The sequence below is a fragment of the Leishmania donovani genome, chromosome 20, assembly GCF_000227135.1.
Source record: "Leishmania donovani BPK282A1 complete genome, chromosome 20".
Lineage (NCBI taxonomy): Eukaryota > Euglenozoa > Kinetoplastea > Trypanosomatida > Trypanosomatidae > Leishmania > Leishmania donovani.
In genome coordinates, this window is record NC_018247.1 from 85,420 (window position 1) to 106,027 (window position 20,608).

The 20,608-nt window shown below is 58.5% G+C and overlaps 4 protein-coding genes across 4 annotated transcripts; 3 read left to right on the top strand and 1 right to left on the bottom strand.

Moving 5' to 3' along the window:
* Nucleotides 1–147: 147 nt before the first annotated feature.
* LDBPK_200280 (hypothetical protein, conserved) lies at nt 148–14,625 on the bottom strand (the record flags this gene model as incomplete). Its single annotated transcript, XM_003860320.1, has 1 exon — nt 148–14,625. The coding sequence occupies one exon, from the start codon at nt 14,623–14,625 to the stop codon at nt 148–150; it is 14,478 nt and encodes a 4,825-aa protein (XP_003860368.1).
* Nucleotides 14,626–15,945: 1,320 nt separating this feature from the next.
* LDBPK_200290 (hypothetical protein, conserved) lies at nt 15,946–16,734 on the top strand (the record flags this gene model as incomplete). Its single annotated transcript, XM_003860321.1, has 1 exon — nt 15,946–16,734. The coding sequence occupies one exon, from the start codon at nt 15,946–15,948 to the stop codon at nt 16,732–16,734; it is 789 nt and encodes a 262-aa protein (XP_003860369.1).
* Nucleotides 16,735–17,071: 337 nt separating this feature from the next.
* LDBPK_200300 (hypothetical protein, conserved) lies at nt 17,072–18,175 on the top strand (the record flags this gene model as incomplete). The annotated part of the gene is made up of 1 exon (XM_003860322.1): nt 17,072–18,175. The coding sequence occupies one exon, from the start codon at nt 17,072–17,074 to the stop codon at nt 18,173–18,175; it is 1,104 nt and encodes a 367-aa protein (XP_003860370.1).
* A 500-nt stretch (nt 18,176–18,675) lies between these two features.
* Nucleotides 18,676–20,034, top strand: LDBPK_200310 (developmentally regulated phosphoprotein-like protein; the record flags this gene model as incomplete). Its single annotated transcript, XM_003860323.1, has 1 exon — nt 18,676–20,034. The coding sequence occupies one exon, from the start codon at nt 18,676–18,678 to the stop codon at nt 20,032–20,034; it is 1,359 nt and encodes a 452-aa protein (XP_003860371.1).
* Nucleotides 20,035–20,608: the final 574 nt, after the last annotated feature.

Sequence of the window (20,608 nt, forward strand, 5' to 3'; positions counted from 1 at the left end):
AGAGGTGAGGGATCGGGGCGGGCGGGAGCTGGTGGATGAGAGCGCATCGCGGAAAACACGAAGACAGAGGTGGGAAGTACAGAAAACAAACAAAAAGAAGGGTAAGCAGCGCATGCATATGCGCGATCCGTAATCGACCCGCTTTCTTTACGCGCCGGCATTGAGTAGCTCAAACCACTGCCGCATGGCGTCCGCGATGATCTCCGGTAAATTCTGAATGTCGCGGATGATGAGGTAGTAAGGGAAAGGGAAGTCCTCCATGTAAGGGCGGCGCACCACGCGGCCAGCTTGGAACTCGACCACCTGCATGTCCAGGATCGAGTTCGACTGAACGCGCAGCAGTCGCGCCTCGCGGTCCGCCTTGAGGCGGCGCAGGCGCTCTGCAGTAGAGAGTCCCTGCAACGTCTTTGCCCTGAGCGGCGCCGCTGCGGCCGGAGCGGCAGATGGCCCAGCACTGGGCGTAGCGGTGTCCCCCTCAGCTGCCCTGATATCCAGCAGCACGAACACGACCATCTGGTGGTTCTCCTCGGCCCGCACCATCAGCTGGCGCAAGTCGTCGCGGTTTTCCGTGATCTGGCCATCACCGATGATAAACATGATCTGCTGCAGCTGCTGTGTCGTAGAGCGGGTCTGGCCACGCATGCGGTCGCGAGCGTCGTCGAGGTAGCCGAGCGTAGTCTCTAAGAGCAGCTTCATGTTTGTGGACTTCTGCTCAAACGTAATCTCGCTGAAGAGGCGCGGACCGCTGTCGGCGAGAAACGGCTCCTCCAGGGGGTGCACCACGTGAGTCTCCTTGCCGAAGCACGCGACGCCGAACTCGCCCACCTCCAGCTGTTGCAGAGCCTTGGCAATGAGGGCCACTGCACGGCAGGATAGCACGCCAGCATTGTTGCACTGCATACTCAGCGAGTCATCGAGGGCCACCAGTATTTGGTATGTGCGCTTGCTCGGCTTTGTGCGACGCAGCCAGATGCGGTCCTTCTTGAACTGAGAGGCGATGTACGGAATGATGCGCTTCATGTTGAGCCGCTTGCCGGTCTTGTAGTCGCCCTGGAGCTTATCAGCGAGCGTCGGGGCGAGGATGAGGCGGAGCTGCTCGCACAACTGCTGAGAGAGGCCATGCACTGCAGTCTCCTGCTCCAGCCACAGCTGCCGACCACGCTCAAGCTTCACGTTCGCTTCCGCCGCGGCATCTTGGTCGTCTTTCTTGGTGGTGTCATCGTCCTCCTGGTCCTCCGACGCACTCGCGTCCTCATCGTCGGCAGTCGTCCGCACCTTCTTCTTGGACTTCATCTTCTGGGATGTTGCCGCCGCCTCCTTCTCCTCCAGTTCGGTGAGCTCGTCCCTGTTCTGGCGACACTTGCGACGCGTCTCTTGCGGGGCGTCAGCGGAGTCGTCCTCGTCCTCCCCTATGCCATCCTCGTCGCCGCTCGCGTCATTGTGGCTCTCCTCGCCCTCATACGCGTCTGTTTCAGTTGGCTTTGCCTCGGTGTGCTCAGCAGCAGCTAGGCCCTCACGGTCTCCGTCCTCTTCAAAGTCGAACTCCTCAACATCCTCCTGCTCGCCCGCCTGGTCCGGCTTCGGTGGCTTCTCCGCTTTGGGCTCATCCTTTTCATCCGTGACCTTCACGTGCTGGTTAAGGTTGAGCTGCTGCATCTGACGCTGATGCCGCTGCAGGGCCTCCTTGACGGCACGATACGGGTTGTGCTGAGAGCGGGTCTGCTCCGCGTTGTCGCGGCGCTGCGCCTGCTCGTTCTGCTCCTGCTGCTGCTTCCAGTTCTGCCCCGCGTCGTCCTGCTCCTGCTCTGTGCCTGGCTGCTCCTCCTCGTTGGCGGCCTGCTCCTTGCGGACTTTGGCGGACGTGTCTTTCTTGTCCTTGTCCTGGTTCTCCGTAGCCTCGTCGCCTTCTCGGTCATCCTGCTGGCCGCCCTCGTACACGTTCTCGTCGGGGCCGTCGCTGGCGTCCTCGATGTCCGATACATCACCCGCGTTCTCGCTGTTGTCCCGCTGCTCCACCTCTTCCTCGCCCAACTCGCTGCGCTCCGCGTCGGTCGCGGCGTCACTGTCGACGCGCTCCTCAGAGGCAACGTCGCTCTCTTCCGGTTCCTCGTCCGCGTCGCTGGGCAGCTTATCATCCCGCGCGCTCTCGTCGCGCTCCTCACCATCAGTATCGCTGTGCTCGACGGAGTTGCCGTCGCTGCTACCGTCCTCGTCCATCTCACTCTTGTCGTCATCGCCGACCACGTCGTGCTCGCAGGAGCGATCCTCATCGGCGTCTCGAATCTCGTCCGCCTTGTCTTCAAAGCCGCCGGTTTCCTCGTTGTCCTCGCGGTGCTCATCGCCTTCGGCAAGGTCGTCTTCGGGCACCTCCTCGGCTGCGTCGCCAGCATCCTCGTTCATGTCATCGGCATCGCCAGCGTCCTTCTTCGCCTTCTTGCGTTCCTGCTCCGTGCCGTCGTCGACGTCGCCCATTTCCTTGTCCGACTCCTCGCCCTCCTCGTCACCTTCGCCATCGCTCTCGCTGCGGTTCTCCTTTTGGCCGTTGAAGTCCGTCTCCACGTCCGCCGCTGTGTCCTCCTCGCCCTCGTCCTTCTCGCCTTGCCGCTGCTCATCCGCCTGCTCCTCCTCCTTATCTTTCATATTCATGAGCTGGTCCTCGTTGTCGATCTGGTCCGTGACATCCTTCTCGCCTTGGCCGTCATCCATCCCGGTGCCGTTTTGCTGCTGGCCACCCTCGCCGTCGCCCTCGCCGTCGTCAGGTTCCTCGTCCTCAGTCTTGCAGAAGCCCTTCTTGAGGAGCACAGTAAAGAGGCGTGCGACGACGACGCCGAAAAAGCACTGCGCCTCCAGCACGGTGCACCACGCATCGCGTACACGCTGCACCTCACGGCGACACACAGACAGCCGTGGAAGCAGCTCTTCTCTCTCGCGCGCTGCAAGGGTGCATACGCTTGGCAGCGCCGAACTCGTTACAACGGTCGCGGCTGTAGCACCCTCAGAGCTGACAGGCGAGGCGAGGAGATCCTCCAGGATCGGCACGAGTCGCTGCAGCGCCTCGTGGACCGCCGCGCCATGCATGGTGTAGCGGGCGTAGACGGCTGACTCAAGTTGTGGCGCATCCGTATCGGACTCGGAGTCGCAGTGCCCGCTCACCTTCGCCTCCGCATCTGTCGTGGCCGTCGTCGATGGCATCCGCACATCGTCTTCGAGCACCACACTCGCACCCTCCCCACAGGGGACGAGGGCATCGCTCACTTCCTCGACGGCATGGCGCAGTCGCTGAGCCCACGGCTTCGGCAACTGCTCGGTGCGACGCCGCTTTGCCTCCGTGGCGAGACGCTCGCGCATCTGCGCCGATGGCTGCTCGTGGCGCGCGAGCATATCAGTAACGGCGTCGACGAGAGGCTTCGCCGCAGCAGCGATGTTCGCGACATCGCACGCCTGTATGCGGCACACCACACCCAGTACGCGGTGCAGTGCATCGAAGTAGTACTTGGAAATGCCAGGCGGCACCGTAGACGCGGCGGAGAGGCGCAGCGGCTCATACGAGGTGCAAAGAGACCACAGCTCATTTGAAACGCCCGCCAGCTCGTGCACGAGCCCGTGAGCCTCTGCTGTAGTTTTGGCGACCATGTGCGGCTGCTGCGTCATCCATCCTAGGCCACTGCACACGGACTGAACAAGGCAAGCAACCTCGACAGCGTCATCGAGGAAGACGCGCGGTACAGCGTGACTCACGACACCGCCATCGGTGTCGCCGTCAGACGCCAGTACACTGTGCTGCACAGTGACCTCCAGCACGCGTAGCTGCTCATCCAGGTGAAACAGCTCGCACAGTACTGTTGCCACGTGCACGGCGTTCGAAAAGAGGCTCTCGGCTATCCCAGTTCCGCGCTTCGCCTGTGCAGCGGAAAGGTCGTGGTGCGGCTTTCTCTCCACTTCGCGCAGTCGCTGCAGCCAGCGAGCAAATCGATACTGCTCCGCCGCAGCAGCGCCGGCACGGGCGACTGCGGCTGTCTGGTCGCGGTGCGTCTCACAACACCCCAGCAGCGCCTCAGTGGTGAAGAAGAGAACCCCCCAGTCGCCGACTTGGTTCTCGTGCGTGTGCGGTACGCCGGCCTCGGAAAGTCGGCCGAAGAGCGTCTTGAGGGCTCGCACCTTCATCTGATTCGGCGTCTTAGGCTTCTGGAGAGCTGTCACGTTCTCGATCACCTCGTGAGCGGCGTCTCGCAAGAAAGTGTGAACCTGGTCGAGGTATACGTTGCGGCTCAGCAACTGGAGCGCTGGATCCTCCGCCGTGGCAACAGCCTCCAGTGATGGGTTATCTGCAGCGGCAGAAACGGCCTTGCCGTTGCGTTGTCGTTTGATGCCCTGCTTCGCACCCTTGCCCGCAGCCTCCGCAGGCTTTCTTGCCTGCTTTGCCTTCTTGGACTTGGAGTCCACCTTCACCGGCAGCGCGAAGCCGAGCGAAGCATCGTCCTCGCACCGCTGCTCCTCGGCTGTGATGACCGCGAGGACCGGGGTTCGCAGCACCTCTTCCAGGGTACCGAGCACGCGCGCCATCTTCATGTGCGACTTCTCCGCGGTGGCGCGCACGGCGTAGTAGTTGGCGTCCTCCCAGCGCATAATCTTGGCGAACTCCGCAATGTCCTCCTCGATCGGCTGCACGGCCTTGTCGCGTTGTTGCTGGACGAGCGGTTCGAACTGGGCAAAGAAGTCGCACACGTGCAGCACCGTGTTAGCCAGCGGCGCCTGCGCACTCTCTGCCGCGAGGAGCTGAAACCCAAACCCTTGCAGGATGCGGAGCCGCACACTGAAGTCTCCAAAGATCGCATCCCACATGAACTTCGAGGCACGCTGGAAGGCGGTGCGGCAGTGTCGCAGCAGCGGCGTTTCGGCATCCCACACAGCTACGGTATGGTGGCCTTCGCCGTCCGGCTCGCATGGCACCGCTTCACCGAGCAGAAGGTCATAGAGCGTGAACCACTGCTGCGCTGCCTGGAGCTCGAGTTCGGCGCGCTTCGCCTGAAATACGTGTGCCCAGCAGTGCAGCTCCAGACGGCGCCAGCGCAGCACGAAGGAGGAAAGCGCCGTCATGTGGCGCATCAACGAGACCTCGTGCGATGCGTTGCGTTCCCACTCGTAGCACTCCCGCAGCAGCACCTCGCAACCCGCCATCACCTTCATCAGCGGGGTACTCATCGCCGGAAGTGCGGCAATCTTGTGGCCAATGCGCAGGCACCGCTGCAACGACGGCGTGTCGGGATACTGCTCGGCAAGTCGCTGCACGGCATCCAGCAAAGTCTGCAAAGGGGTGCTGAAGCGACTCAGTTCGTACACGTCCGTGTCGAGGAAAATGTTGAAGGCAGCCTCCTTCCGCTCCTCCAGGGAGACAGCTGTGCCACGCATCTCCTCGCGCAGCAGTGAGACGCGGGCCGCGAAGCCATTCAGGAGAAGCTGTTCCTCCATCCCCGCCACCCCAGATGTGCTGCCGCTCGACGCCGGAAAGGTGTGCAGTTCCGCGGCGAGGGCATCGAAGCGGTTCTGAAAAGCGGCAAGCAGCGCGGTAGACTGCGGCGACTTTGCGCTGCATGCACTGGGTGCCGTCGCTGCCTCCTTCATGCGGCAAGAGATGAGGCGCCAGTAGAAGGTTCGGTGCACCTCGACGAGGTGGCGCAGGTAGAAGCCGTCCCGCTCCTTGAAAAGGATGCGGGCAAACTTGGCGCGACGCCCCTCCAGCTGCTCCTCCGTCTTCTTTCGATCCGAAGATTCCGCCGCGTCGTCCTCGAGAGCGTCGATGCTGAACTCCGCCTCGTAGCTCGGGTACAGCTCCTTCAACTTGCGTATCAGCTTCTCATCGTCGCCCTCGATCACGGTGGCCTTTTCCTTGTACATCACCGCGAGCTGGTCGGCCTGGCGCTCCTGCACCTCCCACTCCTCGATCTGGCGGAACAGGGAACGGTACTGGGCGAAGACGTCCTCGACAAAGTCGCGGCTCGTCCCCTGCGGCGCGGTGCCGGAGAGCAGGGAGAGGCACGAGTCCAGGTAGACGACGCGGTGGCGCAGCAGAGACGCGGTGTGCTGCAGTGGGGGCATCGGCAACACGTGCACCAGGGGGGATGGAAATTGCAGCAGGCGCAGCGTTTCGGCACGGCTAAAGAGTGTGCGCGATAGTGCAGACGAGTCGGCGGAGGCGGCGGCGGCGAGCAGACGGACATCCGTGGTGCAGCTAGCCCGCGCTGCCATGGAGGCGAGCAGCGCTGCCTCAGCAAAGTTCACCGTCACGTCCTCGTAGCCGCCGTAATCGGCCAGCAGCTGCATCACCTGCTCGTACAGCAGGTCACTCCACGCCTCTCGGCTGGCTATGATCTCTGCGGCGGCAGCCGCATTCAAACCACCAGCAGACGCCGGCGGCATCTCGAACAAACCGAGCACACGCGCGTCGGACAGGAGCGTCGTACACACCTGGTACAGCTGGCGGATGAGGGTAGCGTACTTCATGCCAGTGGCGTCTGGGCGAGTCACATACTTGCGCTGTGCCTGCCGCAGAAGCTCTTTCTCCTGCACACGCAGCGTCAGCAGGATCTCGCGCTGGGGGCTGCGGTGCCGGATTGCGAGCTGCTCGGCCCAGGCAAACGCGCCATCGAGTCGGCCGAGAAGCTCTAGCTCCTCAGTGGCCACCACTCGCTTGCACTCCCGCCGATACATTGGATCCACTGGGGACTGCGGCAGCAGCAGACGGCACTTGAAGACCCAGAGAAGCGTCACGGCAGAAAGCGTGTCCGCGCTGTCACATCCGTTGCTACGAAGTCGGCGCAGCAGAGCAGCCATCAGCACCCTCTGCCTCTCGAGCACCAAAGACGGCATCGGCGCCGCGGAGGCGACGACCGTTTCCACCTTTCCAAAGACGGAGAGTCGGGTGAGGGCCGTGGCTGAGGTGCGGGATGGCGGCAGCGGCGTCGGCACGCAAGAAGCAAGGTCTGGGAAGCAGGTGCACAGCACTCCCACCAACTCTCGCTGAGAGTTGGTCGCCCACTCCTCCAGTGGCGACGCAGCCGCCAAAGGACAGGTCTGCAGAAATGTGGAGAGGCCAGCCAGGGCTTGCAGGCGTGGATTGTCGGCGAGGCCGATGTCCATAACACGCACCTGCGCACCATAGCGCATACAATCCGCCGCAGCCACCGCCCACGCGCCGCCGAAGAGGTGACGCGTGCCGGCGACACCGTGGCGACTGGCAAAGCGGCTCAGCAACAACGGCGCCAGCTGAGCCAGGGCCTCCGTCGTGTCCGCTGGTTTATCGAGGGACAGCTGGTGCACGCTGCGCCAGAGGGCCAGTTCGAGTTCAGTGAAGAGCGGCAAACGAGCTGTGTAGGTGTCAACGAATGCGGTCATCCGAGCCTGCAGGGCAGGGAGAAGGGGGTGCACTGTGTGCGCAGGATCCGCCGATGTCACGCTGGAGTACGTGGCTGCCGTGGCGCGAATGTACAAGAGCTGCTGAAGGCATGCAAAGCCCTCGCGGAACGCTGCAGACTCCCATAGGCGATGAAGTAGCGCTTGTGGGCCTACCGCCGAGTTTGACTGGGCTGTTGGCCTGGCAGCGGATGCCTCGTTCGCGGTCGTGTTCCATGCCTGCAGTAGGCGTCGCTCCTCTGCCGTGGTAATGTGAGGAGTCGGCACATAGCGGTGCAGCGGGGCCTTGCCGCCCAGCAGCGGGAAGGGGAGGCCGAGATGCTGCTGAAGCGAGTCCAGAAAGCTTGTGGCGGCATGAACCAGCGCCATGGCGTGGGGTATTGGTGGTTTCATCTTCGAGGCGGCCTTGCACATCAGCGCTGTGTAGGTGACGAGGGGGATGTAGTTGTCGGTGTGCACACCGTACTCCTCGTTGGCGAGTTGAACCACGAGTCGCGCGAACGGCGCGGCAAGGCGAAGAAGCTGCTGAAACGTTGCGGGTGGCACAGGAGTTGCATTGTGGCTCGCGAATGCCGCCTGCAGCACACCGCACAGATGAACCAGGGCGTTGTTCACGAGGGTGGTGCTGACCACCTGCATCTGCGAGCCCCACAGCGCCGTGAGTGCATCGGCGTGAGGGCCAAGTAGAAGGACAGCACGTGTGTAAAGCCGTGCGAGCATCTCTGAGGAGCAAAAGCTCGTCCTCACAAGCGAGAGAGCGCGCTGCGCGAGTTCAGCTGGGAGACGGTGACTTATCCACAGCCGACGCGTCTCCGTGACGGCGTCGAGTGGGACGCTGTCGCTGCACTGCTCCAGGACGAAGCACAGCACCAAGTCCTCCAGCCGGTGACGATTGGTGAGCGTGCGCTTCTCCTTCTGCTTCGCCGCTTCCGCGGCGTCCTTCATCTCGTGCTCGGTGGCGCTGGCCGACTCCGAAAGAAGCCGTTGCAACGCAAGAGCAGCACGGCCAACACGGCAGCACACAAGAGCCCTTGCCACCGGGTCGCTAGCGGTGGCGGCTTCCTCATCCTCGGCGGCGGCAGCCCTGTCAAGCATCTCGTCACCGCGGCCACCTAGCCGCAGTGCGCGCAGTACCTCCATCGCCTCGTCAGCAAAAGCGGCAGTATCGTTCTCTTCGGTGTCACCGTCCATTATGCAGCGTAGCAGCTCAAGTAGCTCCGACTTGAAGCTGGCCCAGTGCCCACTGCGGTTGTGGATGTATCGGTGGAGAATCAGCCTCTCCAAGTCGCCGACTAGGCTGCTGGGTCGCAGCAGGCAGCTTGTCCGCAGTAACGTGAATACACTTGGCGCACCGGCAGAGAGCGCATCGCTGAGCTGCGCAGTCCCGGGGTGTTGGGAGTCAGCATGAAAGCCAACAGAAACAAACGTCTGGTGGTACCGCAGCAGACGCGAGAGCAAGCGTACCGGAGGTGCGCTCAGAGACGCGACGGAGTTGGCCGCTTCGTCCGCGCTCTTGGCATCTTGCGACGATTGGTGCCGCTCCTGTGCCACGACGGATGCGTGGGCGCCGAGGGCGAAGCTCTCTGCAGATGGGATTGCTACCGGTTTCACGTACAGCTCAACGGCGCGGTTGCGCATGGCACGTGAGATCTCGCCGTAGCGCGGGTTCAGCGTAGCGAAGAGGCGGAAGCGAGGGTGCGGCCGAATCATGCGCACCTCGTCGTTAACGACACCCTGTTCATTGACGAAGAGAACGCCATTTGGCTCCACGAGTGGGTTCAGTCGGTCCAGCACGCTCGCATTGCAGTAGTTCACGTTGTCCAAAACGAGCCAGTGCCCCTGCAGCATCGCCTCCAGCACGAGAGAGTCACGCCACTCGAACTCGCCTTGCTTGCCCTCCACCTGATCGAATCCGCCCAGCAAGTCCACTGTGTCGCAGCTCGCGGTCATGGAAAAGGTCACTAGCCTTGCCCCGGCAAGGGCGGCGGCGGTGCGCAGTGCGAAGGTCTTACCGGCGCCGGAGGGACCAACCAGCAAGGCAAACTGATTCTGCTCAACGCACACCAGCAGCGACTTGACAAGGTGCGCCTGTGAAGGAAGGAGCAGCAAGGAGCTAAGTTGCTGTGCTTCCGAGGCGCTGATGGTGGCTGTCTCGCGCTGCATGAGTCGTTGCTTGGCGAAGTAAACGGTGTTGTTGTGGATGAGGAAGTCGGAGTCGCACCCGTGTTCCACGTCTCTCTCGACTTCTTCCTTGGAGAAGCACGACTCGAGCGCTAGGCGGCACCGCGCCGCATCCTCATCGGTGCGCATGCGCTGGAGAAAAAGCATGTCGGCAAACGACGTCGGTCGCTCACGCGCCTCGTACGACTGCAAAAGCTTCGCCCAGCGCAACACATCGCGTAGGTTGAACTCCCACGGGCTTCCCCGCAAGCCGTACGCTCGGCGCACCATTATGTCGTACTGCAGTCGGTCCACGAAGTTCACCATGCGCCGCAGCGTCGCCTCTTCGATGTCCGGGCACACTGCCTGGGCAATCACAATCAGGTCGCTCACCTCGAACGCCTCGACGTGTACCTTGATGAATCGATTGATGAAGCTGCAAGGCAGGCCTTTGCGACCGCCACCCTCCAGCAGCGGGTTCTGGCACGCAAACACGCGGAAGTCGGCGTGAGCGTGAAACTCTTCGTTCAGCTCAGGGATAAAAACGGAGGAGCGGTGGTCGAGCAAGGCGTTCAGGCCCTCCAGCACTGACTGACTCGCCAGGTTCAGCTCGTCTAGAATTACCCACGAGCCCTGCTTCAGGGCTCGCAAAAGAACGCCATCCGACCATGCAAACTGCGGGCTCTTCACAGGACCTCGCCCACCGCGCGGCTGCTGTCGCTCCAGTTCATCCCCCACCGTCGCGGCAGACTCCTCTCCCTCTGCCGCGGCCTCCTGCTCAGTGGCATCACCGGGACTCGGCAGGTACGTACCAAAGAGGTCCATGATGTCCGTCTGCTCGCTCAAATTGATGCGCACCACCGATCGATCCAGCGCGCATCCGAGAGCTTCCACGATGCTGGTTTTACCCACGCCCGGGCTACCTTCCAGGAGAACTGCCTTCTTCACGAGGCTCGCCCGCATCAGCTTGGACAAATTGCGCCGCGTTGCCGGGGCGCCGAAGAAGAAGCGGCCCTGCATCGATGGCGGCAGCTGCGGCTCCGCCATGCCCTCGCACACCTCCCAGAAGGGCTTCGCAAGCAGGGCATTGTGGTCGATCGGCGCATGCCCGGACTGCATCACCTCCTGCACCGCCTGCGACGTGCAGCTGCTCTTCAACACCGCACACGACGCCTCCGACTGCCCAGTGCCAACACCGATGCCATCGAGAATGACAGCGTCGAGTCCCTGCAGAAAGGCGACCTCCGGCGGGCACCGGCCATGGGCAGCGTTCATGAAAGACACCCAGCTGATGATGTCACGGATACTAATGTGCTGAGGTGAGCTAGATGTGGTGGTCGACTGCGAGACGTGGTAGAGCACCGCAGCCATGTGAGGGGCCCACACCGCCAGCTCCGCCTCTAGGCGGTTCGACAGAATCATGCTCACCTCCGTTACGTCTGTAGTGGGGCGGACGTAGATCTCCGTGAAGCGGTTGCGGAGGGCGGGCGATAACTCCTTCTTGCCAAAATCACCACCAGGATTCATGGTTGCCATGACAAGAAACCGTTCGTGCGCCACGATGCAGTCGGCGCTGCTCTTCTCCGCCAGCGTAACGCTGCGCGAGGGCTCCAGCACGCTGTTCAGTCGCTCCAAAACGCTGTCCTCAGTGAGTGAAATCTCATCCAGCACAAACATGTCACCGTTGAGCATGCTCTGCACCAGTGGGCCGTTGCGCCACTCAAACAACGCCTGATCGCGCCGGTCCGGTGGCGAGGGTCGCAGACTGCCGAGAAAGTCCGATGCCTCTGTGTGCTGGTGGCAGTTGAGGATGTGGAGCGGAATGCCGAGCAGTGCCGCCCACAGCTGGCACACCGTGGTCTTGCTGCTCCCGGTTTCGCCAACGAGCAGGACGGGCTCTTTGTGCTCCAGGCAAATTCCTACAATGGTGAATAGGCGCTGCATGGACTCCGTCCAGACAATTTTGAACTCGTCAATGACGCCACTCTCAACCTGACTAAAGTAGCGCTGTACAAACGACCAGTGCGATGGGTGATAAATGGTCTTGTCGTCCAGCTCCGTCTTGGTCACCGACTCGATGACATCTCGCACAACCTGGCGCTCGCTGGGCTTGCGGCACCGCTCTCCCAGAAGCAGAAAGCCGTGCTCCGCCAGCTGCTGATACGTTTCCGGTCGACGCTCCGCCCACCGAAACAAATCGCGAGGCGTGATGAACCCATGACGGCCGGCAAAGATCTGCGAGCTCTGGCGGTGAATTTGCAGCGCTGTCATCACCTCCACCATTTTATCAGCAAAACTCTGAGGAAGTGAGTAGCGGCGGCACAGAATAGTGCTGATCTCCGTTGTTGGGATCTCGTCCACTGTAATCTCAAGAAAGCGGTTTCGAAAGGCGCGCGAGAGCATCTTTCGGCCACTGTAAATGCCGGCAGGATTCTGAGTCGCAAAGATGCGAAGCTGAGGATGCGGCTTTATGGTTTCTTGAGTGTCAGCAACAAACAGCTCGCAGTTGTCATCCAGAAGACGGTTAAGGGCTTCGAGCACGTCAGTCGGTGCAAGATTCAGCTCATCCAACACCACCCAGTAGCCGTGGCGAACAGCCTTCACGAGAATTCCGTCCACGTAGCGCAGCTTTCCGAGCTCATCTGTGACGTAGTGACCCAGGTACTCCTGAACCTCGGTGCTGTCGTGGTTGTTGATACGCACAAACTTATTGCCGGTGATCTCGGCCAGATATTTCACCATGGAACTCTTGCCAGAGGACGTAGGGCCCTCGAGCAGCACCGGACGATTTGCAAACACTGCGCGGCTGAGATTCGTCAGGTGGCCTTTGACGCTGTTGGTGAGGATGAACGCCTCGTCGCAGTACGGAACCTCGGTACCAGCAGGAATCCACATGTGCTCGTACGCGATAAACGACCCGTTCTTCGGGGCGGCCGGCAAGGTGGGGGAGTTGGGACGCTTGCCACGAAAGATATTCTTGACAATGAGCTGCTCCACGACCACGTGGAACTGACGCTGCAGAGGAGTCGCAAACCCAAGAAGTAGGCCGTCAAACAAGGCGATCGCAAAGCCGTAAAGTGGGGTGGCGCGGCGCACGTAAGAGAGGGCTCGTGTGAGTGTGCGCAGGCTAAACGACGGCGCTTTCGACTCGCCGTCCAAGGCGCAGAGCTTCGTTTTCGCATTGTTCACACAGTCGAGGAAAAAGTCAGTAATTTCGTCTACCTTTGCGTCTGCCGTGAGGAAGCCTATGTACGCCCTCACCACAATGCTAATGTCGTTGCGGTTAAATGGTTCGCTCACGTAGTACTCGACAAACCGCGAACGCAGAGACGGCGGCAAGTCTTTTTTGCCGACGTCAGTCGGAGGATTCATGTTCGCGAAAACGTGGAAGTTCTTGTGGCGCATGATCGGCTCTGAAGAGTCCTTGTCCGTGAGAAAAAGGCGGTCGACATCGCCAAGCACAGAGGAGACGCGCTCCAGCACCTCGGTACTGGCCAGATTGAGCTCATCCAGCAGAATCCAGTGGCCCTCGCGCCACGCCTTGACAAGGGAACCTTCCTCGAAGCAAAACGCGAAGTTGGTTCTCGTGTTTTCTACAGTGTTCAGCAGCTCGTTGGCCTTCTGTTCCAGATCCTCCCACTGCTGCTGCATCGCTGCATCGTACTTCACCTTTGCGCTCTTTGCCCTAAAAGAGCCGCAACCCTTGATGATCTGGCTCAGCGCACGGCCCCATTTCCGGCCATTGACGGACTGCTGAAGAATATTGAGAAACTGTGCGTTTTTCTCAACATTGAAGCATGCCGCAAAGAGCTCCGTAAATCCGTTGTACAGGTCCCGCACTGTCACACCGACATCCAACGGCTTCCATCCGCCCATGAAATCCGACGAGTCCGTCTGCTGATTGAGATTGTGCACGATTAGCGACTGGCCCAGCTGATCCGCCAGATACTGCACAATAAACGTCTTTCCTACGCCTGTTTCGCCAGTCAGAAGCACGTGCTCGTGCGATTCTACGGCCGCCGCAAGCCTCTCCAAGAGGGACATGGCGTGCGTGGTTGGCGCGAATGCAATGCGGCTGTCGCGCAAGAGCCCGGAGACAGTGGAGATGAGCGGAATGCACACCCTGCCCACTGAGTACATGTCTGTGGTCAGTGACTCCTGTGGTCTGCACTCCAGGACAAGAGGCTCAGCAACATTGATCGGTACCCCGCAAGCTTCCGAAATCAGCTTCAGAACTCCAGCACGCTCATTTCCTGGAGGGTACTTTGCTACAAGGCAGTCGAACGCCTCCTTCACCATTGTCTCGCGCGTGCGGGACGAGATAAACGCCAGTGTGTTTTTGCTATTAGCATTATCAATACAAAGCGTGCTTGGCAGACGCTTACTTACTCGTTTACTCCACCTTAGCAGATTCTGCAGCCCCACGAGTCTTGTGCCAGACGTTGGGGAAGCCAATGCCGCGAGGCTTTGAATGATGGACAACGGAACGTTGCTGTATGTATGGTTGACAATGGCGCACATTTCTTCCGCTGGGAGGTTTTCCATGATCACGGTGCCCCAAAGCTCGGCATACGGTACGGAGTTTGACTTGCGTGTGAGTACGGCTGCACCGGAGGAGTACAGCTGCTGAGTTGCAATCAGCCTGAACCCGCTGTGCGCGCGCAGAAACTTGCTCTTGTCCGGAATAAAGAGGGTCGAGCTCTCAAGGAGGGAAAGGAGCACGGCAAAGACATCGAACGAAGCGAGGTCGATATCCTCCATGAGAACCCAATAGCCCTTCTGCACAGCGACCGTCAGCGGCCCCGGAACCCACTGGAAGGTTCCAGGGGTTTGAGTCGCGCTAAACTTGCCGAGAAGATCCTTGCTGTCGAACGTGTCGTCTACGTTTACTTGGATCATTGTTTCCTTTGCCGCGTACTTCTCCGCTAAATGAAGCACAGATGCGCTCTTTCCACATCCGATCTCCCCTTGAATGAGGATTGCATTGCTGGTCTCCAGCGCCAGCTGGATGCTCTCCAGATTCCGCGTCACTGTTGGCGTGAGGATCATTACCATTTCCACCGCGAAACCTCTGTGACTGAAACCCAGTGGGAAAAAAAGGGTTGGGAAACGTGATTAAAGGAGAAGTAAGAGCACCGCAACGGATGCATTCATGAAGCAAGAAAGCGAATAAGCTCCGCAAGGCGCAGAAGATGAGAAGATCATGAGAGACAGCGCCACCACCAGGCATGTCAGCCAGAGGACTGGCTTCCTTGTTCCTCCTGAACTTTGCAACGCTGCTCCACTAATAGCTGAAGAGGCGATAAGCACCTCCCCAGGTGCAGCACTTGAAACTGGTTTTGCAAGACAGCGATCATATGCATGCCCTCGATCGATCAAAGCATGAGTTTCTAACATAGGGAAGAGCAACTCTTTATTGTGTTTAATTGGCTGTGCTCCTGGTGCACCATTGATCCAATAGCAAGTCAAACGGCGGGCAGGCGACGCCACCCTTGTCCAGTGCCTCAAAAACACCCACCAATGCTTCTTAGGATGAGGCCTCTATTAACCAGGCGAAACAGCTTTCTGCGAGCCAGAGGGCATCACCTTTGTATGTATCATGAGTCGCCAGAAAAGGTGCAAAAATGACTGCAGCACGCTCGCAAAACGCATGACATACGTCGTTGAGCAAGCGCAGTCTTTTTACAGCGGCGCGATGGAAACGGCCATATACTGCTCTGGCGCACACTCCGACCAAGCAAGTGAAGTATCGCAAGCGACTTTCTACACATCGATGGTGGTGAGGGGGGCCGTGATGAGAACAAAACTCTCTCGAACCCCCAAGAGCCAAGGCTTCGACAAAGCCACACTAAGCACGATCCGTCTCCCAGATATACGAATGGCGCATACATGAAGGAGAAAGGGGGACTGGATAGCAGCGAGACCACCTGAAGTTGTGATTCCGCCACTTCCCTTCCACTGATGCCTCCTCGCGTCTGAGGGCCCCCGTTCGCTTCAGGAACTCGTGAAATGGCCTAACCACGTAAGCACCCGGTTCCTGTGAGGCTGCCTTGAGGTGATCACTCCTCACTGGAGAAACGCTCCTTGAAAGCTGTACAACACTAGATGTCATGCCAACCCACAGATTGGCAGGACGAGTGAAACTCACGAACTCAAGCTCGCAAGACTTGCTGTACTGTGCCCCAACCTCGCTTTCAAGCCGAATCTCGATTTGTGGAAAAACAATCCTATGAGCTAGACCTGCTCCTCCAGCAAGCTAACGAAGTGGTCTCTTCTCTATCATCATCACAGCTTTCTTCATCTTTTTTTTCCTGTCCTTTACAGAGTCTAATCTTGAAAGCAGGAAGCGGCTTACATCGAAAAATAGACTATGCAATGCACCGTGCATCACAGACTCTATGGATGGCGCCTGCCTCTCGAGCAGTCGCAGAAGATGGGCAAGAGTCGATGAAAAGGCTGGCTCTCGCGCCTTTGACCTTTTTGTCGCTCAGCGGAAACACCTCCTCTCTAGCCTCCATCCTGGCGTCGGCAGTGGGGTTTTTGGAGGGTTATAGCACGTCAGATTGGGAAACGGATATAAATTTGGCCAAAAACTCCTCTGGTGAGCTTTGCGCACACACGAAGCTCACGCTCGTTCCCTATACTTTTCGAAGAGCGCTCACGTCGGTGTCCTCCACTTCAGTGCTTGATCCGTCTCCTTTATCAAGCGAGAAGGCCCCTCTTGTGTCACGAAGCCTCTCCATTTCCCATGTCGTTGCCGATGCGGCGCCGCGCGCTTTATCCCCTAGGGATGTGTCGCAGCTGCAGCGTTTTAAAGACAGCTTCAAGGGTAGTGCTACTGCGGCCGATTATGTGGCGAACGATCTTCTTCGCACAACAGGCTCTGTAGAAGTAGCAAAGGCAGTGCTGCAGTTTTGTGCGCAGGTCGGCTTGACGATTCCACGCTCGACGCTACAGGATCTTGTACACAGATTGAAGAACGAAGAAGCTTCCTTCGCCAGAAGCGTGTACCAGGAGTTTGCATTCGAGGTTAACCTTGAAGCGCTCCACGAGAGCAGTCTTATCAGCTCACGGTGTGTACAGCATCGTTTAGCTTCGCCGCCCAGGAAGCGGAAGGAGAGTAAACTAGAGCGGGTGCGGCGCTCCACCTCTCCAAAATTGTAGTGTCTTGTTGCCTTTCTCTCTGCATTATTCATCTTGAGTATTCGCCATCGTGTACTATACAAGTTTTTCACCTCTGTTCCGCATGACAAAGAAATTTCCTCGTTTGCGGACTACGTCGTGTAAGCGCTGGGTAGGAGGCACACTGTTGCACGTGCCCGCTACTTCGCTCAATGTGGACACGTAGGTCCAGCATGATGGGCCCATCTTTGATGCCCTCGCTTTTGTTGACCAGGCGATCTCCTTCAATGTGGCGGATCACTTTCTCATTGTTTGCTCTATTCAGTTTCAACACCTGAACTTCTTGCTGTCTCTCTATTTGCGCCTTCTCTTGTCTGGCATGAAAGAAGTCGTCGCAACAGTCAAACGGCCAGAATTCAAGATGAGCGGAGAGAGTATTTTTGGCCTTTACGCTAAAAGCGCCTCGGAGCAGAAGGTGCTCAGTAAAAGCGAGTCGCCGTACACTGGCGTGTATGACAAGCACATGGCTGAGCCAGAAAAGCCGAGTTACTCTACTTTTTTCGAAAAAGGAAAGGAGTACGACGGCACGAATGTGCGTTTTTTCAAGCAGCGGGAGGCTGTCATTGGAAAAAATGTGGGGGACTCCATCGACCCCCAAAAGTACCTGAAAAAGGGAGATGGCATCCGCTACATCGTACCCGCAGCACATGAGGAAAAAATGTACCGCAAACCGCCTGTGGACAACTCGACCCCGTTCAGCCAAGGCGGGCGAAGTGGTGATGGGGACAGCGCGTTGGCGGGGGTGCAGTACAATGCCGATGGCAATCCTGTTTCCGATGGAAACGGCTCTCTTGATGCTGGGCGCAGCGGCCAGGATCCCAGCGGCGCGCAAGGAAGCGCAAACAACGGAGCTGCTCATGGTTATGGCAGTGGGGACTACAGAGGAGATGGCCGAGGTGGTGGCGCCTTTTCACGGGATGCAACAAAGAATTTCGTCACCTCGAACATCGTGGAGATTAGCAACATGGTACCGAAGCGACGAAAGATGCAAGCACCACTTCCAACCAGCCGTAAGAGTTTTGGTGAGACGCCAGCGTACATGTCGCGTGTCAAAAGAGAAATTGCTGAGGAAAAAGCTTTTGTAGAATCATTGCAGGAGGCAAAGGCTCAGCGTCAGCAACAAGCCCATGCCAAGTACATTTATCTTCTCCCTCGGGAAGAGCACGATAAGCTGGTGCAAAGCATGCGAAGGCGGAACGATGAGTGTATCTATGAACTGCAGAGGATGCCGCTCTCAAAGGATACGGCTGGGATGCGAAAGCGCAAGACGGAGCTGGAGAAGACAGTCGCAGATATTGAGGTAGCGCTGAAGAAGCTCGACAGAGATGCCCTATTCATCTACAAAGATGATCCTGTAAACGGACAATGGTGCAAGGAGGCCGCCCTGAAAGAGGCACAAAAGTATGCTGCGCATTCACACTGAAAGGTTGAATGTGCATGTAGATCATTGCGTTGCTGCTTTTGTTTCTTTTTGTTGATGTTCTTTCCTGTCTCTCACTTCCACGATGTAGTTAGGCCCTTGCCTCCTGTACAGACTTTCAAAGGAAAGCGTAAACAAAAACTCATCAGGCGGGATGACAAAAGGCACAAGTGAGGTACATGGTGGCCACTTCATGAGACATAGAAGGCGAGCTACAGGACTGATAGGCTCTTTTTTCCCCTTTTCCTCCGTAGCGGAAATGCCTCATGCATCCTGAGTAGTAAGGTACGCGGCTGCTTTTCAGAGGCGTGTGCCGCACGCTAGCGCTCTGCAAGTGGTGTACTTACTGCGTCGTTTCCATAGCTCTTTCTCACTTACTCTTTGCTCCTCCATGTACGAACTGCAACTGCGGGGCTCATGTCGTAGTACATATCTCTTTCTGCGGAGTTGAATTCGTGAATCACGGAATCGAAGAAGCGAAAACGCTTTAGGGCAGACAAATGATGCGGCGATTGCTTCCGATTAAGAAGTTACTCGGCTCCACGACCGGCTTCCGTTTGGCATCGACGAAAAGCTCGGGCACAGAGCGCCTAGAGAGGCTCGTGGAGGAGGTGAATGGCATAAAGTCGAAGCTGAAAGTTCTGGAAGAGAGCAAAGCTGCAAACGGATTGGTTGACCTTTACGCCTCTCGCAAAATGAAAAGGCTGGACATTAAGCGTATCCTGAGTATCTTCAACGATAGGGCGTACCACGCGCCAATATTCTGCCACAAGGCGCTTCCAATTATTTTGGCGCACTTCATTACCGGACTTGACAAACTTCCTTCTGGCCTCAACGCCATGCCGTCGATTTTGGCCGTTCGTGCAACGCTTCTCCGCTCGTTTCAGAAGCTCATCAACTGCAAAATCCCTGCCACCGACGACCAAGTGCAGCACTTTCGCAGAGTGTTGGAGGACATTGACGAGGAGCACGCAGAGCGCGACCTGCTGCAAACCATGGCATTTGGAATCCTGGAGCTGAAGGAGTACGTTTCATCTCATCGGCGAGCACTGGTGGATCTTAAGAAGACATCCGAGCGGTGGGCCAGCATCCCCATGACGGAGGAGAACGTGCTCACCTACGCAGAGATCCAAGACATCCAAGCCCCACTGGACTCTGTGAATCGTTGTATGATCACGTACAACTTCATCTCTCGCATGTTCCTCAACCACGACCCGGATATGACTATGGGCAGCAATCCCAGACGCATCGGGATGGTTGATCTTGAGATGAATCTTGAGCACGTAGTTCGCAACGCTGTTGACGAGGCGAAGCAGATTTGCACGGATCACTACGGCGACTGCCCAGACACCGAGTTTGAGTTCACCTCAGACTCCAAGGCTTTCCGATTCCCCTACATGAGCACAACTATCCGGTACATTATACTGGAACTGATGAAGAACGCGTTTCGTGCGACAGTGGACTCACACATGAAGCGCAACGACGTTGGGATGGTTACGTGCGCTGATATGCCGCCTGTTCGCGTTTTGATCAACCTACAAGAAGGGACGGAGCATGCGTGCATCTGTATCTCGGATGAAGGCATGGGCATGACGGACGAAGCACTTGCCATGGCAATGGCGTACTCATACACGTCAGTCAGCAAACCAGCTCTGCAGCTTGGTGACTCGGGCGAGGGGTGTGCATCCACGGCGCCATCGCCGCTGGCTGGCTACGGGTACGGGCTTCCGATGTCGCGCGTGTACGCACAGTCGCTTGGTGGCGACCTTTTCTTGCAGACCATGGAGGGCTACGGTACGCGCGCCTACTATTATATCAAGATAGCGGATGCACAACCCTTATGCGACGAGGAAACCAAGTAGTTCGCTGAAGGCGCAAGGCGAAACTCAGCCATCACAACGCCGCTTCGTGTCCTTGATTCGTTCTCTGGCCCCTCGTCCTGTTGTGCGTACAAGACAAGGTGTATCACACACGCAAAGGCACCTATACCCATGAAAGAAGCCAAATAAAAAGTGCTGATCCTCCCTATTTCTTTTGCCCCGCTCTTGGGTAGGCCTGCTTTCTGTTCACTCCCAGCCGTGTATATTGCTCCTTGTACATGTGCGCAACAGAGGGTGGGGGACGCCTTCCTCTCCTTTCTGCTCTCTTTCAAACTTGCTCTCCTTGATGACAGGGAACGGGGCGACACCGCTCAGTGCTTCGTACCTCAGGGTCCAGCACACCCGCTCTCTGTGTCGGGAAGCCAAGCAGCCCCTTATGTCCCTGCCGATGCCAGACCACCTCTGGCGCAGACAGGGTCAAGCACCCCACGGCGCAAGGAGGGGCCAGAGCGAGCCGCGACAGTGTAGACGTGTGCGCCATCCATGGGATGGGCAATGCGCCAGCCTGACCCGCACCTACCTCACCAGGCCCTCACACTGCCCTGCCGGTGGGGTG